At 39.5% G+C, this 20,892-nt stretch overlaps 1 protein-coding gene across 7 annotated transcripts in view; it reads left to right on the top strand.

Moving 5' to 3' along the window:
• The window catches only part of ZNF507 (zinc finger protein 507), a 39,462-nt gene that overhangs the window by 1,753 nt on the left and 16,817 nt on the right, over positions 1-20,892 (top strand). For 3 of the 7 annotated variants that reach the window (XM_072782828.1, XM_072782833.1, XM_072782832.1), the window contains exons 2-6: positions 152-245; positions 1,627-1,750; positions 6,119-8,253; positions 9,719-9,836; positions 13,437-13,551. In XM_072782828.1, the coding sequence (XP_072638929.1) occupies positions 6,121-8,253; positions 9,719-9,836; positions 13,437-13,551 (2,366 nt within the window). In that variant the 5' untranslated portion in view covers positions 152-245; positions 1,627-1,750; positions 6,119-6,120. Of the gene's footprint in view, positions 1-151; positions 246-1,626; positions 1,751-6,118; positions 8,254-9,718; positions 9,837-13,436; positions 13,552-18,347; positions 18,523-20,140; positions 20,372-20,892 lie in introns of those variants that run through there. The other 4 variants (XM_072782820.1, XM_072782834.1, XR_012009987.1 and 1 more) reach the window with 3 other exon arrangements.

Below are 20,892 nucleotides of genomic sequence, written 5' to 3'. Positions count from 1 at the left end.
CATCACATGGTTGGATTGGGTGATACACATTCCTCCGAGTTTCACTTTGCATAGAATATTGGGGAAATTTTCGCTGCCAAAAGAAATCATTATTTTGTTTCACCAAGAAAGAGAAATATTTGATATTATATACTTTCATTCTTGGCCACAGCTGAATTCTGAAGATTGATCCAAAGGACTGTGTTAATTTCAGGAATTGATTTGAAAGACATTGGCTCTGCCACTTAACAGCCATGTAACCTTAGGTAAGTTCCTTAAACCACACTGAGTGTTTTCCTTATTTGTAAAATTGTGTAACACCCACCTGGCCTGTGCTAACAGTTATGAAGATCAAACACGCTAACATGCTTGATACGGCCTAGCTGTAAGGGACTGTTGTTCTTTTTAGTACAGATTCTTTATACGCATTTGTTCCCCCTCAGATGTTAGAGGGAAATTGATGTATTAAGAAGGGGGAATTAGAATCAGGCGTGGATTCCAATTCTTAAACCAGTTATTACTTTACATCTGTGAGCCTCAGATTCCCTACCTGCAAAAAAGAGGCTATTACCAGAAATAACATGAATAAGACACAAAGCCTACATAGACACTGCTCCCTGGGTGGTGAGCGCTTCAAGGGCAAGGATTTCTTCTTTCTTATTTCTATAGTCTCCAGCACTGTGCTTGGCACATTGTAGGTGCTCAATAAATGTTAAATCTTAATATTGGTTCATGTTAGTTAGGCCTTATGTCTTCACGGTAGCTGCCAAATTAGAATCTTCTCTCGGGCTTCATGCCAGCTAAGAAATTTTAGGTTATGAAATTCATGTACTCATGATATTTATACTGGTTTTTTTCTTCATGGCAATTAATCCCATTAAGCTAAGGAGATCTTAATTCAAATAAATTATAGTTGACACTAGTAAGATAAATCTATAAATAATATGTAAGCAGTCTCAAGGTAATTTTTTTTATAGACAGTTTATAATTCAGGTACATGAAAGTTCATTTAGTACCAGTCTCTTGTTTTACATCTGAGGAATCTGAATAAAACCTACAGAAACAGTGACCTGCCTAAGGGCACACCGCTAACTGAGGGTACTCTAAAAGAGGAACTTCTGCCTTTTAGCTGGAGCAAAACAAATGTTCTGTATTTTAGAATTACGATAATCTAGGAGAATGGGAAATTGGCCATTATTTCACACAATCTTTGGTCTAGTTGGGAGAGAACAGATTCTTAGTCCGAAAGAAAGTATTGTTTATAACATACCAAACTGCCTTTACACATACACAGAAAATTACAGCCTATTTCCAGACCACCACAGGAATTGTTCAACTTGATTTTACTTACGATAACCATACTCAGCATCTGAAAGGAATTAATTAGATGTACAAAGAAACCAAGTAGTAAATTATAAGGAAAGAAAGACAACTGAAATACTTTGGTTTTCTTGGAAAAGACATTAATTATAAGCTTTTGCCTGTGGAATACAGGTCTCCCCCACTTTTCCAGTTTGCTTTCTGCCACTTTGCTTTTATGAGACCTACAAAAGTACCTATTTTCTCTAACTGAAAGAAATCCGAAGATTTCACTTTTACAAAAAAAAAGATGAAAAGCGAAAATAGTTTTCAATGTTTGTTTTGCAGTGAGCCATTAATAGAGCCAGCACATACCCCAAGCAACAAGAGTGGCCCCGCCAAGCTCCTTTCCTTCCCCTGGAACTACGCTCAGCATCTCAGCATCAAGGCGCCAGAGTTTTGAACTGTGTCTGTGAGCATCTGTGCTTTATCTTGATTTATTTTGTGCATTTGTTAGCAAGATGTGTCCTAAGGTATCAGAAAAGCCTCTTAGGTTATTTTTTGGTTTGAGGAACACTCAAAACTTTTTCCATATAAATTAACGGCAATTCCTCCTTCACTTTAGATTGCTTTGGCTTCTGAAAGATTTCATAGGAAGGTTCTACTTTTGGATAGCGGGAGAAACCTGTCCTGTTGTCTGGGAAGGATTTGAGACTCAGTGAGAAAGATTTATGGAACTTCTATGGTTTGGGATACAACTTATATTTGTTTATTTATAGCGATGTGATTTATTTTTGTCTAATGCTTTGTCTAAAGGTTCCAAACAAGAAGCTTCCTACTTTGGTGATGCCTCTAGTCTTTCCTGTTGCTGTAAACTTTCCTGTTCAGCCATATTGCTCTATCACCACTAGATAGCAGGTTTATTCTTGTTTATGAAAATACAATAATGTGGTTGTTTTCCTTGTCAGTGTTACCTTTGCTGTTAACAGAATTCCAGAAGAGCAACTGAGGCACTCAAGGAGGTTGTATTTACCGTTACTCATAATAAAGGTGTAGGACTTGTATAGGCAAACCACAGGGATAATGCAGTCATCTGCAGCTAGCAGCATCAGGACAAGGAAGAGGTACCAGAACCAGGAGTCTTGTAAAGCCCTCTGCCTGAAGAGAATGGCCTTCCACTGAGGAACATTACCATTCCAGTGACCTAGAGGGAGGGAACCAGGGAAATGAGTATCCTGATCTCACTCTGTTACCTCCCTCTGGTCTCCTTTCGTGGCTCCCAGTTGAAATAACGCCACCAGAAACCAGAGGGCAAGGGAGTCTAATGACGTAATACCTCCTGGGGCAGAGTGCAGAGTAGAGAAAAGGAGACAATGAGCCCAGAGGGGCAAATGTTGACATCTGGCACAGCTGCTTTTGGAATACAGTGTACATCTTACCTCTTTGGAAAGCCTTGTCTTACCTTCCTAGACACAAACTGGGTCTTCATTTTCTATTAGGATTTGGTCATTGAGCGTTGCCTTCTGACTATTTTACCTTGTGTACCGTTGCATTACTTAAAAGCTGTTAATTCTTTTTAACTTATAAATATGTTTGACCTATCCAGCCAACTCCGTTTTAAACCATGAGTACTGTGATTTTAATTTTTTTCCATACTATGTTTTGCTTAGTGCCTTGCACATAACAATTTTTACAATATTTTTTATTATGAAACATTTTAAACATGTACACAGTAGAAACAAGGTACTCCTAGATACTCATCGTTCAACTTCATTAACAGAATTTGCCATTCCTACTCTATCCCCACCCCCTCCAACCACCCCCAACCCTAGTTTTTTGTTTTTTGTTTTTTTGAGATTTTATTTATTGATTCATGAGAGACACAGAGAGAGGCAGAGACCCAGGCAGAGGGAGAAGCAGGCTCAACACAGGGAGCCTAATACGGGACTCAATCCCAGGACTCCAGGATCACGCCCTGGGCAGAAGGCAGGCGCTCAACCTCTCAGCCACCCAGGCGTCCCTGACCCTAATTATTTTTTAAAGTTGCATTTACGTTGATCTTTTGAAGGCCATGGATAGTATGCAGATGTTCATAATCCATGTTGTCATCATTATTGAGCCATTGAAATTGTGGTCATACTCATTTTCATCTCTTCCCCCCCCCCAAATAAATTTTACTTCACTTAACGTATGCACATACTTTTGTGTAAAATATTTTGAAATTTTTGTGAAAATTTTCAAGGGCTGGCCTTAAGCTTAACTCCCTCGTTGTGTATACTTTATTATGAACTGTTTATCTAACCTTTTCTTAACTGAGACTTTTGTTTTAATGGGACTTAACTTGTACCTCGATTGTGCCATGTGGGCCCAAACTGGTTTTTCAGGTGTTTCTTGAGGTATTTTATGTTGTCATATCTGTTTTATAGCTGCCATTTCTGTACTTATCCCCAAATGTATGCAGCCTCTAAAATGAGATACTTACATAAATGTTCAGGGAAAATTGGAGCATCTGCTGCAAATTTCCATTAGCTCTTAATGCCTGAGCAGACACAGCTTTTAAAATCTGAATGTTTTGTCAGTTTCTTTTGTATTAGTCTTTTTCCTGAGATAAGATGAACTCCTCCTCCTCTTCACTTTTTTTCAGGATGCACAGTGAAATATCCACAGGGAGCAATTTGCACCGCTCTCTTTCCTATTCTATCGTTAAGTAGAACAGGGATAATGTGAATCACCTTTGTTACCCTGTGGGTGTGCAAAGTCTGTTGAGCAGATACTCACATTAACCTGCAGACTATCAATCAGCCTACATTGATGTCACATTTCATGGAGAAGGAGACCGTAGATCTACATAGACCACCAGAGCTTGTGTGAGAAATTAAATGTTCAAGCAGTCCTCTTATTAACAATTACTTAACTAATTTGCATTTATCAATCGAACTGAAAGAAATAAAACCTTAAGTAAGTGACCCTAAAGGCAAATCAGTCATCAAGGCAAGACCCATAGTGCCCTTTGACCTAAAAATGTGAAACTCTCCGGCAATGACATGACTTAGGAAGTCACACAGGATTTTCCTGAGGAAACACATTGTTTCCACGCCAGTCTCTTCTTTAATGATTAAGATTGAGTGTAGAGATTGAAAAATACTGTTCTTCCTGTTTGAGAAAGAAAAGAACTACATAATCTTTTGAGAGAGACTTCCCTCAGGTTGTGTAAGGGAGAGGGTGGCTAAAGGGCCAGTGGTTGGTGGGAACTGGGGGGGGGGGGGGGTAGCAGTCACTGTTGTAATGGCTGTGGAAGTGTATTCCCTGCTAGGAGTGCAGTTTGGACATGGAAAAGAAAAGAAAGCTGATCACATTGGACAGAGTATTGGGAAGGAGGGAAGAAAGAGTACTAAAGAAGCCGAGAGTAAAATGTTTGCATTTTTGCCTGATGTGGACCTAGATATAGAAAGTTTATGTGCCAGAAAGAGCAGAAAAATCAGAGAGGAAAAGCCATACTGTTGCCAAGAGTAGATATGGAGGACTGGCCCTGCAGCTGGTCAGAGCGCTGGTAGGGTCTAGCAGGAGTTAGGTTTGGTCTTGGTGGGGATTGAAGGGCCCTTCCATGTTGATTCAGCCACCTGCGGGGAGAGAAGCCATTATTCACCTCCTAAAATAAGAATTCAGAGCCCATGACTAAAGTTTAAGAATTGTGTGGTCTTTGGTCTATAGCTGGTGCCACTAAAAATTTTGCTGGCATTTATTGAATGTTGTGAGTAAGACTCCAGAATGCACCTAAAATGTGGAAAAACAAAACTTGTTGCTGGAAAAAAGCCTAAACTGAAAAATGTGATCCAAGTCAACAAATTAATCTCACTTTGAGCCAAAGGAAATGTTTGAAATGAAAGTACTGCCAGGAAATAGAGGATTCAGGATTTAGGCGGAAAGATATTGTGAGTATTTTTTGTGTTGTAACTTCCTTGGCTGTAACTCATTGCTAGAACTTACAGAGGACCCCTTTTGAGGACTTCAGATATTTAGACCTGAAGCACAACTAGGATATCAGTTGTTTTCTTTCTCTGGTGCCGCTTTCCCTTTCAGGAAAAACGGAAAAGAGAAAAACATACGCATATGAGTAGTAGTTGACCACTAATAGGGCCTCTAGGAAAAAACCACAGCATAGTTTGTGGTTTTTCTTCAGGAAGATAAATTGAAGGAAGTATAAAAGAAGGAACTACATCATTGCTCTTATGTAGTTTCGTTTGCATAGTACTTCTCAAAATTCACTCTACCGTTTATAAGAGGTTCACGGCTATATTTTCAGAATTCCAAAGATTTGGGGCGAAAAATTTATAATTTTAATAATAAAACTACTATTATATTTGGGATGAGAAGTTGTCTGCCAAGAATTGTGTCGAACACATACTGGCTTTGCAGAGTGGTATTTTGTAGTAACTTGAGGTGGTTCCACATGCCCTGGGAATGCCTGTGTTTCTTCAGTCAAGGAATAGGAGTCCTGTTTTTTGGCATTGCTCAAAAGAGAGAGAGTACTGATTGAGCCCAGCTAGATGTCTAGGGGAAAAAAAGCGAAGAAAAAGGAGATGCAAATTGTTAAAGTCATTTCCAAGGAAAGAAATGGATGGAAAGATCATCATCAGTCTTGATAGGGAATGGCATTCCAAAGAGAAGCGCTGAACAATTTAAGTATTGGGGATAGCCAGATATACTGATATGGAGCTTCCAGGTTAGAAAATAAATAGATTAGCTTAAACTCTGAAGATTTGTTTCAATTTCCTGTAATTACATACTTGGAAAACCCATAACCAGGTGATTATTTTCCGTTGTATATTATCCTTTCTAGATATGGAAGAAAGCAGCAGTGTTGCCATGTTGGTGCCAGATATTGGAGAGCAGGAAGCTATATTGACTGCTGAAACTGTCATCAGTTCATCATTGGAAATTGATGAACAAAGAAAAGTTAAGACAGATCCATTGATCCACGTTATCCAGAAGTTAAGCAAGATAGTAGAACATGAAAAGTCACAAAAATGTCTCTTAATTGGGAAAAAACGTTCACGTTCAAGTGCCACAACACACTCTCTTGAAGCCCAAGAACTTTGCGAGATTCCAGCTAAAGTAACCCAGTCACCTGCTGCCGAGATTAGGAGGGCTGAGATGTCACAGATACATTTTACCCCTGGCTCTCTTACCCAGAACGATGGGAAGGCTATGTCTTACCAATGTAGCCTTTGCAAGTTTCTGTCATCATCATTCTCTGTGTTAAAAGATCATATCAAACAGCACGGTCAGCAGAATGAAGTGATACTAATGTGCTCAGAGTGCCATCTTACATCTAAAAGCCAAGAGGAACTTGAAGCTCATGTGGTAAATGACCACGAAAACGATGCCAACAGTCATGCTCAATCCAAAGCCCAGCAGTGTGTAAGCCCCTCCAACGCTTTATGTCAGAGACCGACAGAAAGAAAGAATGAAACCACTTCTGACATCGCAGTGACTGCAGACAGTCCGAAAACTCAGACTGCCCAAAATGCATCCGTGGCAGAAATGGGTAAGAGGAAGTGGTATGCATACGAACAGTATGGCATGTATCGATGCTTGTTTTGTAGTTATACCTGTGGCCAGCAGAGAATGTTGAAAACACATGCTTGGAAGCATGCCGGGGAGGTTGATTGCTCCTATCCAATCTTCGAAAATGAAAATGAGCCCCTAGGCTTGCTGGACTCTTCAGTGGTTGCTGAGCCCGGTGGGCTGGATGCAGTAGTCATTGCTATTGGAGACAATGAACTGAGCATCCACAACGGGCCTTCAGTACAGGTGCAGATTTGCAGCTCAGAAACCTTATCCTCTTCATCTCCTTTAGAACAGAGTGCGGAAGGGAGAGTTCATCTAGGTCAGTCAGTTACTCTTGACCCTAACGAGGAAGAAATGTTGGAGGTGATCTCTGATGTAGAGGAGAATCTGATTGCTGATAGTCTACTCTCATCTGCACAGAAGATCATTAGTAGTAGCCCAAATAAAAAAGGTCACGTTAATGTGATAGTGGAGCGTCTGCCAAGTGCTGAAGAAACTCTTTCACAGAAACATTTCCTCATGAATACTGAAATCGAAGAGGGAAAAGACCTGAGCCCAACAGAATCCCAGATTGGGTGTGAAGGACGAGATGAAGTTTATCATGCTGATAAGTGTACCGTTGATATCGGGGGGCTGATCATAGGCTGGAGCAGTCCGGAGAAGAAAGACAGTGAGTTAATAAACAAAGGACTGGCTGCAGACGAGAATGCCCCTCCAGGCCGAAGAAGAACAAATTCGGAGTCTCTCAGACTACACTCGTTAGCTGCAGAAGCCCTTGTCACGATGCCTATAAGAGCTGCAGAGCTGACGAGGGCCAACCTCGGGCACTATGGGAATATAAACCTTCTAGATCCGGATACGGGACAAAGGCAAGTGGATAGTACATTGGCAGCATATTCTAAAATGATGTCACCACTTAAAAACTCTGCAGATGGATTAACCACTTTTAACCAAAGCAACTCTCCATTGGTAGCGCTCCCCGAGGGTAGGCAGGAGTTGTCAGACGGGCAGGTGAAGACAGGCATCAGCATGTCTTTACTGACTGTAATCGAGAAGTTGAGGGAGAGGACAGACCAAAATGCTTCAGATGATGACATTTTGAAAGAGTTGCAGGACAATGCCCAGTGCCAACCTAACAGCGATGCCACTTTGTCGGGAAGCAATGTAGTAGAATACATCCCAAATGCTGATCGGCCCTACCGCTGCCGCCTCTGTCACTACGCCAGTGGTAACAAAGGTTACATCAAGCAGCACCTGCGAGTCCATCGACAGCGACAGCCGTATCAGTGTCCCATCTGTGAGCACATAGCTGACAACAGCAAAGATCTGGAGAACCACATGATCAACCACTGTAAAACAAGAATATACCAATGCAAGCGATGTGAAGAATCTTTTCATTATAAGGTAAGCGCTGGTTCATGAAATCATTCAGAGAGCTGTAGAACTTTTAGAGCAAGGAGGGCACTTGGTAGAGAGAACCCCACCACTGCATTTTATAGATAAGGAAACTGAGACCCAGGAAAGTTTGATAATTTGCCCAGGGACATCGCAACTAATTAGTATTAAAATTGGGACTGAAATCTAGGTCATCAGAATTTCTGCCATAGGATTGTTTTCCCTGCCAACTGCCCCCTCAACAGTTTCTGTGTTTATTGCTTTAGTGTGGATATATTTTTTTAAGTGTGTTGATTTTAAATTGCAGGGCAATTACAAGGGAACGTAGGTACAGTGGAGGGATATACACATATTTGATTTACACAAATGTTATCCTACATCATCGGTGCAAAAAAAAAAAAAACACACACAACTATTTTTTTATTAAAAAAAAAAAACACACAACTATTTATTGTCCCCAAAATGTAGATCATTTACTTTCAGGTAAACAACCAGCCAATAGTGATCTATATTGTTGCAGGAGGAAAAATAAGTACTTAATGTTTACTTAATGAAAGTAAAGTAGAAATAGAGCCACATGTGTTGTTTCATGGGCAGTTTAAGGGACTCTCAAGGATTATTTTGACTGGTTTTCGTCTTTTATGCTACCTTAAATCAAACAACCAACATGAGATACTGTTTTTGTAAAAGAAACTAGATTCGTTGAATCATTAGTTTAGAACTTTTCTTCTCCAGTATTTGGTGGAAGGGGGAAAAGTGTCCTAAAAGAGTAACTGGGATATAGACTTTCTCTCAGATTTCTCAGAGTTGGGGTCTAGCTGGTAGTAAAAAGGTAATTGGGAATAAAAAAGCTTTTGAGTCTTGAGATTCACTGCCTACTTGGATTGCCCTCATGAAATTCTGTAGTGGCCCCAGGCTACTAGACAAGCAACGCATCCAAATGGGCAGCAAAAGCAAGTTCCAGAACTTTCTTTGGCTCCTGCATTCTTGATTGGTGGGGATGGGGGTGGAGGAAGAAGATACTGTGGAGGAACAGTTTCAATTAGGTCCTCTACACATTTAGTTGGTATTGAAAGGCAAAAAATAACAGAAGTCCAGCAGTTGGTGTTTGGATCTCTTTTTGTGAAAGCAATTGGGTTATTCTGAACACTCTGCTCTTCCCTCCTCTGGGCCTGTCAGCGGTTCAGTAAGCATGCACATGCCCTGTGTAAACACCTCTGGAAGGTAGCAGGAGATTCCTTTTGGGGAATGCGAAAAGAACTGCCTTTTTGATGAGATTGTGATTTCTCTAGTGTATTTCTTCCCATAAACTGTCAAATAAGTCAGATAATCTTTTAGCACACCTGATTTTAAAATATTGGTAATGTGTTCTAGGTACTGGGCTGTGAAAGCAATTAACTGCATCTACCATCTCTCTTTAACAACGCAAGTATGTTTATTGAAAGTTACATGTGAATATTTGTCAATTTTTTAGAGTCAACTAAGGAACCATGAGAGAGAGCAACACAGTCTTCCAGATACCTTGTCAGTAACAACTTCTAATGAGTCGAGAATTGCCGTTGATACAGCTGATGGGAAATGTGTTCAAGAAGGTATCTGTGCTTTTTTTCTTGTACAGGTTGCATGACTATCATATGGAGCCTTCTTAAAAAGCCCTTAGTTGTCATGTGGGTTAATTTCAGGACTCAAGCTGCATATATTCTCTTTTCATACTGTGGAGTGAATCTTACCTGTGTTCCTGAGGATGTCCTGTGATACTAAATGAAATAATGTATTAGTAAGGACTGAGCTTCAAGGGCAGAGATAGATAATAGGCTGAAATTCATGCTATCCTGTAAGAGCCAAGTCCAACATAAACCCTTGGGTTACAAACCAGCAAGCCGGGGAAGCTGCAGCACAGAAAGCAAGCCCTCCCTCTCAGCACCAGTTGACCCACTGAGAACATAGCAGCTTTTGCAGATGGCAGGCCCCCACCTCAAACTTCAAGTGAGGCTTCCTGCTGTGATCTTATTCTTATCCAAGTATGACTGCCAGATTTCATCTGCATTATTTTAAAAAAACGCAAAATCTTTTTATGTGCTAGTTAGGTACCAGTCGGCTGAGTTTCTGCTAATAGGAATATTAGAATCAAAAGAGTTAATTAGAGTTCCATGAAAAGGCGGATGCCACATCCGGAGAATTAGGGATAAAGCGTAATAAACTGTGCTTCCTTGCATCAGCTCTCTTAAATTGATATACTTTAAATGTCTCAAGTGCGGTATGTAGTGTTTATGGGAAATAAAACATATTGGGGTGACTTTCCTTTTTAGATTTCCTAAGAATTAAAGTTAGAAACAACTGCAGAGTAAAATGTTTTACCGTAATGTTTCATTAAATTATACCCCAGAAAGCATAACTGATTCAAGAATGTTTCTGAAAGAACTGATTTTGACACCACTGTAGCACCAAAATTCCCTTGTCAAACAGATGTCATCCCTGTAAAACTATCCAAAACAAAAGGAGTTTATGACATAGCATCTGTTTCTGCAATAGATGGCTGAGCTAAAGCAGTTTTGTTTCCTTTTTACAAAATAGCCCTAAATGCCTCCTTTTATTTTAATTCATTATGTTTCCATATCCCCTTTAAAGGAGACATTAAAGCATTTGATGTCATCGGACCATAAATCCCTAATGAAGGAATAAAGTAAATACTACTCAGTGGCACCACCTGCGGTTAATACCAGTGGTGGAATATGTCTTTTCTAGCACCGTCTTCAAAAGTAGTAATTTATAAAACTGTCCAAATGGGTTAACAAATTAGAACTCACAATTTTAATAAAAAAAAGATTAAAATGTCAGCTCAAAATTAACCAGTTTGAGCTTTACAGCGACAGCATCTGTCCACCATATTCCATTTTACAGCATCTTTTCTTTGTGCATTCTCCTCTGTTTCTTGGGGTTAAATGTATGGATTTTAAATTGCTTGCCATGTCTGTTTTTCCCTCACTTTGTTCCATTTGCTTTTTGCATCATAGTAGTTTAACAGTTCAGGTGACTGTTAACCTCCTGCATACTTACACTTACGCTGATACTTTATTAATTAGTATTAGATCTTTTGAAATCTGGTTGTCGGGCCAAAAAACAAGTGCTTAGCTCACAAAAAAGTCAGGGTAATTCATGTTTCACTAAAACTTCTTTAGCCATTTAGTAAAGTTAATGAACAAGTTAGAGGATGTATGTCTTAGTGGTCCCCAGCCTCTGCCCATTATGATGGCACAGGTAACTTGGGACATGTTTTGACTCAGACCCAGTGTAATGGTATTTCAAACATTTGTTCTACCAAAAGGCATGGGGTGCCCATCCTGATCTAGCTGGCTAGGAGTATAGTGAAGGCATCACTGCCTGTAAGGAGCCCAGTCAGAGAGGAAGACAGAACCGAACTGAAGGGGTTGTCAGCCAACATCACAGGTGCTCAACTAGAGCCATTAGTGAAGCACTTTCATAGGGTGTTCCTTCCTGAAATTTAATTAAGTTGTTCTTTATTGCAAACATACAATTCGCAAAGCCCTAGAGATTCAGTGTAAACAAAACACACAGATCCCTGCCCTCCGGGAGTCTACAGCTCAGGATGGGTCAGACACCTGACACAACATGCAGATGACATGCAGACCGCGGTGAAGGAAGAACAGAGAGTTCTCCTGGGCTTCCTAAATAAACCATACTGGGAGGTTCTAGAATTTCCATTTTGTAGACGAGAAAACTGAGTCCTCATGAGGCAAAATAAAATGCTTTGCCTGTGATCACCCTGCTACTAAGGAGAAGAGCAAGGACGAAGCCCAGAGTTTTAAACTTTAAATCTAATATTCTTTCTGTTGGAAACAGTTGCTTGAAGTAGCACGGGCTCTCATTCTGTGCTATATTAAGTTTTTCCATCTGTCATTTTTATTAGTTGTCATTGATCTGTAATATTTCTCACACAAAACCATTATCCAATATTTCACACTTCATTTTTTTAGGTTTTTTTCTAAAAACTGTATTTGGAACACTGCCACTTATAATCAAGTCCAAGTTTTTAACCTACCAATTAAGAGTAATACTTACATTATAATTATGATTAGTGTATACATTAATGTTGCAGACTTACACCAGGAAATTAGGACATTTTGTTCTGCCTGGCAAAAGTAGTTCTGGGCAAAAGAAAATTTCAGTTTTAGAAAGCTTAAATTTAACTTAAGGATTTTCTTTGTTACAATTTCAGCGTGGGTTTCTTTTGTGCCACCAATTTTATGATTATGTGCTGTGTGCTAGCAGTCTACCTAAGCTTCCTTCCTGCTCTGCCTTATTCTCCAGCTTTCCATGCTTGCTTTGTTTCTGAGTATAAAGCAGTCAGGCTGTGAATGGCCTGCGGACTTTGTGCTTACAGAAGAGTAAAGAAAGTGTTGAATATCTTCAGGAACAGTTTTACATGATCAAGTCATCCAGTTTGTATTGTCTCGGGCTTACCCTGATTTAAATTGCCCAGCCCTGGCGCTGCAGAGTGAGTGTGGTAACGTGGCCTCTTTTCCATTGGATCCCTGTATTCTGGACTTCAGAGAGCTGCACATTCGCATTAGTGATAACACTTGTCCTTGTCCCTGGCAGTTGGCTAGGTATGATCATACGACATCATTCAGCACGGAATAATTTCTTGGTGTTTTTTCTTCTGTTGTTGCATTGACAGCTGACTTTTCAGTTGTAAACAAAGGCAACCCACAGGGTAAAACAGTTTTAGGCTTTTTATATTGAATTTATTCTGTATGCTTTGTAGCCAGACTGTATAATATTATATTACAGTATTAAATCACAGCTTGTTGACAAATCAGAGTTTCCTTAAGACAGTGAATCTAATATCAATTAGACTAACACCTTTGAGATTGACAGTATATCTCTGGTTTATTCAGCTGCTACACAGTAGGGCAGCTGGCATCAAGTTTATTATATTTTAGCATTTTGTACAAGGTTATGCAGAAACCAACTCAATGTATCTATGTTTACAGTTCAGATGATGTTCAGTTCATATGGAAAGCCATGTTCAAAATTGTTAACTTTATTAAATGAGAAAGCCTTGATTGAAATACTAATACTGTGTGCTATAAATATTCATTTACAGTGGAAATTATGTCATTTGTATTTAATCAAAGGATGTCACTAAAGGTCTCCAATCACTTGTCTAGGGAATAAGTCTTCAGTCCAGAAACAGTATAGATGTGATGTGTGCGATTATACAAGTACAACATACGTTGGTGTCAGAAACCACAGACGAATCCATAATTCTGACAAGCCATACAGGTAAGTGTGATGATCATAGAGTTTTAATGCTTGTAGTAGAATATTTTATAGTAAAGAAAAATGAGATAATTGAAGATTCATAGCATTTGTTTAAACACAAGTTCAGCGCAAAGAAACTCACTACTGGTTTCAAAAGTGTAGTTTGTTAAGGAATATGAACTTTAAGCTTGAGTCTTAGGACAATAGGCATTTTGTGTAGATGAAATACAAAGATATCTACATCTTTGTCAGTTTGATGTTTTCTGTTTCATGTGGGTATAAATTATAGCAATCTTCAGTGTTTCTGGTACATTTCAGTAATTTGGTTTAAGTACTCCATATTCCACCAAAAGATGCCTAAAACCTAAAAGCCATATAATTCCCAATGAAAGACACTCTTTGAAAATTAAGCTGTCATTTAATTTAAATTTGTTACTCGATTTTTCACAAAAACCCATTGTAATACATATTTTCAGGAAATAAAGGCATTCTCAGGTGATCAAGATAGAAAAATAGAAATCATTGTTTCTTAATTACACTTTGGCTCTTGAGAATAAGCTGCTTGTTGTTCATGTAGTAAAGATACAAACATTTTTGCAGAAGTTTGTCAGGCTGTCACAGAGCAGTCTGTTCTCGCAACCATGATTGATGGAGTATCAGGTTCCTACTCAAAGCGGAGACCGTCACCATGACTAATTGTGCCAGGCCACAGACATGAACTTTTTTAATGGCTTATCAAAACCTGTTTCACGTCTTAATTTCTCTCCCCAGCCTTTGTATACGTATGACACAAGTGAGTGTGGGAAAGTCACTATATTAGTAGTTAAATGAAAACCTGACAGACTGTGCCTGAAAATGCCATTACTTGATGCTGTAGTTGTGTCTGTATGTGTATGGCTTTAAATATATAACATTTGCTTAGTTTGCTAACCAACAGACTTATTTATAATCACCCTCCACTTTCAAAGTCCTGTAGCTCTGTGAAAGGTGATGGCCTTTCCTGAGTGTGTCTGTTTTTATTTCAAACATTTTTAACACTAGGATCCCTGAGAAAGATTTTTTTTCCCAGAGTACAATGAAGGCCATTAACAATAACTCCATGCCAGAAATTACAGATAAGGAGTGATTGGTGTTATTTAGCTTGTATCGTTTCTGATTTACTCTAGGAAGTATTTAGAAGAACATGATGGAAACAGGGGACACTGGTTCATCTGATAAGAGGAGAAAGCTATATCTTTATTTTTAAATCTAATGACCTGTGCCAAATCATGTGAGAGTAAAATAACATTCTCTGGGTTTAGAATTAGACTCCTCATTCCAATTCATTGAAAAATATTTACTGAGCAAATACTATGTTCCAGGTGCTATGTAGGCTCTTAGACTGGAGACTTCATGATAAAAAAGGATATTATGCCTCTATCGTGAAGTTTGTAGATAAACCGTAAATAAGTAAACTCTCAAATACACAATTACGATAAATTTATGAAAGATTCTGGGTCTGTAGAGAATCTACACATCACATCTACCTGAGTGGTCTTGTCCTAGGGTCTTGTACCAGTGGGCAACACACTATGATAACCCTCTTCCTCTTACAACACAGGTCAGTTACTTTCCAGGTTAATTCACACTATACTTTGTCACTGGGTTTGGCCTAAGTGCTCATGTCTTAGAAGAGATGTTGTATGTCCCCCTCCCTGTAATTATAAGCAACATTTTCTCCTAAGTCTTATTTTCAAATTGTCAGGTCTTGTTGACTCTATTTTTTAACCTCCTTTAAATACTTTAAATCCACATGGAATTGTGAATTAATGGGCTCTATTCCAGTATGTTTCAAGACTTTCTCTTCCTTGTCATATACTGCTTGCCTTAAGCTAAGCTAGTAAGCATTGCCTTCTCGAGATCTAATTTGATCTAAGTTATCACCGTAGTCTTTCTGGCTTATTGCATATGTGCTTCATTCGGTTTTGCCGCCTGATCCACTTAATAATCAGTTTGGCCTTATTTTCCCAGAATCTATGCCCTACACATTTCTGGTTACCTACTTTTTGTTAAGAACCACGCTCCCCAGGAGCAATGGTGAATTCCTTACAGAGTTAGAGTGCCTTGTTGCACAACTTCTAGTCTTGGCACAAGGGCAGAACAGACGCATTGGTGTTTCAATGTGCCTGTTATGTAATGGATTCTCTGCAGTATGTATAACTATTCTTTGTTCATGCCTTTACTTTTTATGTCACCATTCTCATCCTTCAGGGAACCCATTTGTGTGATCTGGGCAGTATAAAGCTTCACTTACTGGTTAAGAGCCCTGGTTCCAGGGGCAGATAGCCCTGGGATTGAATCTGAGCTCTCTTACTTAACGGCATTTATTACTGTGGGGCAACTATTTCACCTTGCTTTGCTTGGTCTCGTCTTTTCTAAAATGAGGATAATTAAGGCACCTGCTTTACAGGACAGACGTGAGGACTAAATTAAATACCATATGTAACTGGCACAAACTAAGCACCCAGTAAGTGGTGGCCAGCTAATCTCACTGGGCCCAGTTTCTAGCCTCATCCCCTCTGACTGATGCATTGTCTAACACCACCTCCCCCACCCCCAAAAATGCTGTTGACCTCTCATTTTGAGAAACAAAGAGTAATCCTGTTTCTGGATAGATGAGCATAGTTTATTTCTTTTATAAAAGAGATACTACACCCAGGTAGAAATACTGCCACAGCTGAGGTCCCCATGCTGTGTTGCCTGCCTTACAAGCAACCCAGTGTCTTATGTAACATTCACGCTTTAGAGTCTCAGGCCTGAGCCACAACCTATTCCCAGCTAGGTGACCTTCTGGCTTTTGTTCCAGGCTAATCCTCCTTTCCCATATGAAACTGGGAAGAATAATGCCTAGCTCATAAAGCTCTGTGAGGGTTGAATGAAGTCGTGTGTATTAAGCACCCAGCATATTTCCTGGTGCATTGAAGGAGCTGGTTTTCTTCTGCATTTGTAAGGTCATCTCAGAAACTGTCCTTTTCACAGAAGGAAGAGAGCCATTTGCCATTCCTTCGTGGGGACAAGGAAAGATGAAAAAGGCATCATCCCACCCCAGTCCTACCAAACGCAGCAAACTTTGTTTTTCAGTGCTTCATTAAGGAACATTCTGTATAAACCACATACCAATTGTGGTTATACCATACTTGGTGTTTATAACATTGACCCCACAGTTAAAGGGCTCCATTTAGAATTTTCAAATACTAAATCATCCTCCATTTCATTTAATATTGAAGTTGTAGAATTCCCTCTGGCTTCCAGTCCCCGGTATCACTTTTGTGACTGACTAGCTAGTAATGCAAAATGGGATGACAAACCATTTTCCTCAGGTTACGAAGTTTCCTTCTAACTATCTGAAGTTCAACTGCTCTCCCTTAGAAACACACTTGAGGGGTGCCTGAGTGGCTCAGTCAGTTAAGCATCTGACTCTTGATTTTGGCTCAGGATATGATCTCAGGGTCATGAGAATAAGCCCCACGTCAGGCTCTGCACTGGGTATGGAGTCTGCTTAAAATTCTCCCTCTCCCTCTGCCCTTCCCCCTTCTAAAAAAATTAAAAATTAAAATCAAAATAAACACACTTGTATTGGTCCTTATGTTCTGAAACTGCACCGTGGCATGGCGAGAGGCAGGAGGGGCAACACGACAAAGGAATGGACTTTGGCCTAAAGTGCTCGGTACACTACCTGGCATGTATTTGGTCTCAGTAAGTGTTGACTGATGCTTATCTCTATACCTGTTTTTCTTCTCTATGAAATGGCTCTGGTTCTGTAAGTTTTTATTGTATTTTGAAAATAAATGTACAGTGGTCTTACTGTGCTTTCTCTTCCTTAAGTAGAAGAGCTGCCCAGATGGGTATATTGAGTTTTTTTAGTCCAATTTTTAATATCTAGGCAAAATATACCCAATATTTCCCTAAATGTTTCAAAAATACACTTTTAGAATTAATTAGTTCACATCAGAATCTAAACAAAAACTCCAAACATTGCATTATTGGTAAGTCTCTTAAGTCTTTCTCTCTTTAAAATTGTTAATAATTTAAGGTCAGATATATCCTGAAAATTGCATAAACTGTAAATGTACAGCTTGATGGATGGATCACAAGTGAAACTCATCCTTTTTACCACTCAGACCAAGAAATTAGTCATTGCCAGCTCCTCTGCAGCTCCCTCTTTTTGGGGCCTTCTAGGCACTAACTACCTTTCTCCTCCCCTACTACTCTCTGCCTTCTACCCCTAACGGTCTTGACTAGGGTGGAGCCCAACACAGAGCTTGAACTCAGAACCCTGAGATCAAGACCTGAGCTGATATCAAGAGTCAGACACTTAACCAACAGAGCCACCCAGGTGACTTTTAACATCATAAATTAGTTTTGCCCTTTTTTGAACTTAATAGGAATGAAATCATACAGTACATGGTTTTGTTTTTTGGGTTTTTTTGGGTTTTTTTGGTTTTTTTTTTTTTTTTTTTTTTTTTTTTAAGTTTATTTAAGTAAGCTATATACCCAGCATGGGACCAGAACTCATGACCCCAAGATAGAGTCACATGTTTTTCCAACTGAGCCAGTCCAGCACCCCACTGCACATTACTTTATGTCTGGCTTTTTTCTTTTTTTTACCCATCATCACTGTGTACAATTTAATGTAGTACTAACGCATTCCTTTTCGTTGCTATATGGTATTCCATTGTAAGACTAGCAATTCATTCTACTAGTGATAGATATTTGGATTATTGCCAGATTTTCTCCCTATTGCAAATAATGCCTTTTGAATTTTTTTTTTTTTTAAGATTTTAGTGCTATATTTGAGAGAGCATGAACAGGGAGGGAAGGGCAGAGGATAAGGAAGAAGCAGACTCCCCCTTGAGCAGGGATTCCATCCCAGGACCCTGGGATCATGACCTGAGCCAAAGGCAGACGCTTTACTGACTGAGCCACCCAGATACCCCATAGGAAACAAATGTGGTAAGACAAACCCTACTGCAAAATTTTTATCGAAATCTTTTTATGCATATTCAGATCCTAGTCAGGTCACTTCAGATTTTATAGAACATCCAGGTTCTGGTTTCTTCTAACTAATCCCTCAAGGCAGTTGTTCCTAATTGAATCAGATCTGGAATAAGGTAAGTAAGGTCTCAGGCTAGGGAATTAGGGTGTTTTAACCACATTTTTATTTTCCTAGGGTTATGGGACTGAAGTAACTGACCCATGAGCAATAGAAGAAAGCCTATGGGAAAATTCAGTCTTTGGTTTTTTAGCTAGATCCTGAGAAGCATTGGGTTTTCTGATGTGTGTGTGTTTTTTTTTTTTTACACCATCAAGCAGTTAATTCAATTTTCAGCAGACACTGGGGGGGGGGAGTGTCCTACGAATTTAATCCAGGTGTGACACTACCTGGATATAGCATCAGATCCCACTGGTTAAGGGCTCAGTTCCACAAGACTGTTCGTACTTCCATGTTGTCACCTGTGCTTCTGAATGACTGACTAGAAATCACATGTTTGCTAGACCAGCTCACAAAACTCAGGAAACCAGTTTACTTATATTTACCAGTTTATTTTATTTTATTTTTTTTTTATTTACCAGTTTATTATAAAGGATATTATAAAGGATACAGATGAGCAGCCAGATGAGGAGGTTTATAGGGCAAGGCCCAGGAGGGGCGGAACTTTCATGCTCTTCTCTGGGCATCACTCTCCCAGCATTTTCACGTGGTCACCAGCCCAGAAGCTCTCAGAACATCCTTTTGGGTTTTTATGGAAGCTTCATTAGAGTCATGATTGGTTAAATCTCCAGTCTAGTGTACAGGGTAATTGGAAATAAGGATGTTAATCATCTGCTGGTAAAATGATTAGAAATGATCTGTTAGGGATCCCTGGGTGGCACAGCGGTTTGGCACCTGCCTTTGGCCCAGGGCGCGATCCTGGAGACCCGGGATCGAATCCCACATCGGGCTCCCGGTGCATGGAGCCTGCTTCTCCCCTCTGCCTATGTCTGCCTCTCAATCTCTCTCTCTCTCTCTCTCTCTCTCTCTGTGACTATCATAAATAAAGATTTTTTTAAAAGTTAAAAAATTAAAAAAATTTAAAAAAAGAAATGATCTGTTAAACATAGCCCTCTGTTTTGAAATATATTTTTTTGTGCTTTTTCTAGGTGTACTACCATGTATTTTAGTCAGGCTGGTATAGGGTCACCTGTTCATTTTCTATTTCATGACTTTTATACTATGAAGATTAATAAAGGGAGCCTCACTAGAAGGAGTCGCAGGTTCAGCAGAGGGAGCTCTCATGCCTGCCCTACCGCTCATTGTCAGTTGCAGACCCCAGTAGGAAGAGAAGGACTTTACAGGTGGATACTACTTTACTATCCCAGCAAGAGATAGAAAAGCTTACCTCCCCACCACAGCCCCCCAGCAGCCCAGTCAGTGAGAGGTGATCACGGCTCAGCCAATGAAAAACCACTATGCTTCCAGCTCCCAGTTTATCCCAGTGAGTTTTGGGGGGGTTTTGTTTTGTTTTGTTTTATAAATAAAGGTCTTTTGTTTTTAACAGCCTTCCTAACTTCCTACTTTCCTCTGTTAAAGGACATCCCTGCCCTTTGTTCAGAAGACTTGGTTTTGCCAAACTCACTTGCCCTGGATTGCAATTCTCTGTTATTCCCAAATAAAGCACCATTTTGGGGTGCTAAAATAACTGGCAGCTTTATTTTTTTACGTTAATACCTTCATGAAAGAAGATTGACAAGTAAACAACATAATTTCAGAAAATAAATGTATAGTAAGTAAAGTGAATAAAACAAGATGATGGTGTAATAATAGATCACTCTCATTTTTGTAAACTAAGAGAATTTGGTTTGCTCCATGGACTTGTATAGGCAGAGTGCAGAGGGAATGGAAAGTGGGAGAATAGTGCTTTAGGTAAAGGAAACCTATTCATTAAAAAGCAGATAGAAATAGGTATAATAAGCTGCCTGTACATTACTTTGAGGTTGAGGTTCTCCTATAGTATCCGTCTTCTCTAATCAGTTGAAAATCATTTTAATAAGTGCTTAACCTTACCAATTTTTCCCACTTTTTCACACGTAGATCTTTCAATGAGTATTTACCATTGTGAGTGTGTCCCTTCGGTATAGCCTTTATACTGACCTAAGGTCAATGCTCCTAGAATTAGGACTTAGTCATTCCGTATGCAGCTTTGGCTTTCTCTCTCTCTCTTCCTCTCTTAGGGAAAATTTTAAGGACTTCTTCATATCAAAAGATATTGAGGGAGCATCTAGATGGCTCAATGAGTTAAACTTTGAACTCTGAATTTTGGCTCAGACTGTGAGATTGAGCCC

The sequence above is a fragment of the Canis lupus genome, chromosome 1 (assembly GCF_048164855.1).
Source record: "Canis lupus baileyi chromosome 1, mCanLup2.hap1, whole genome shotgun sequence".
Lineage (NCBI taxonomy): Eukaryota > Metazoa > Chordata > Mammalia > Carnivora > Canidae > Canis > Canis lupus.
The sequence above is the reverse complement of the archived record's forward strand: the minus strand, read 5'-3'. Positions and strand labels throughout refer to the sequence as shown.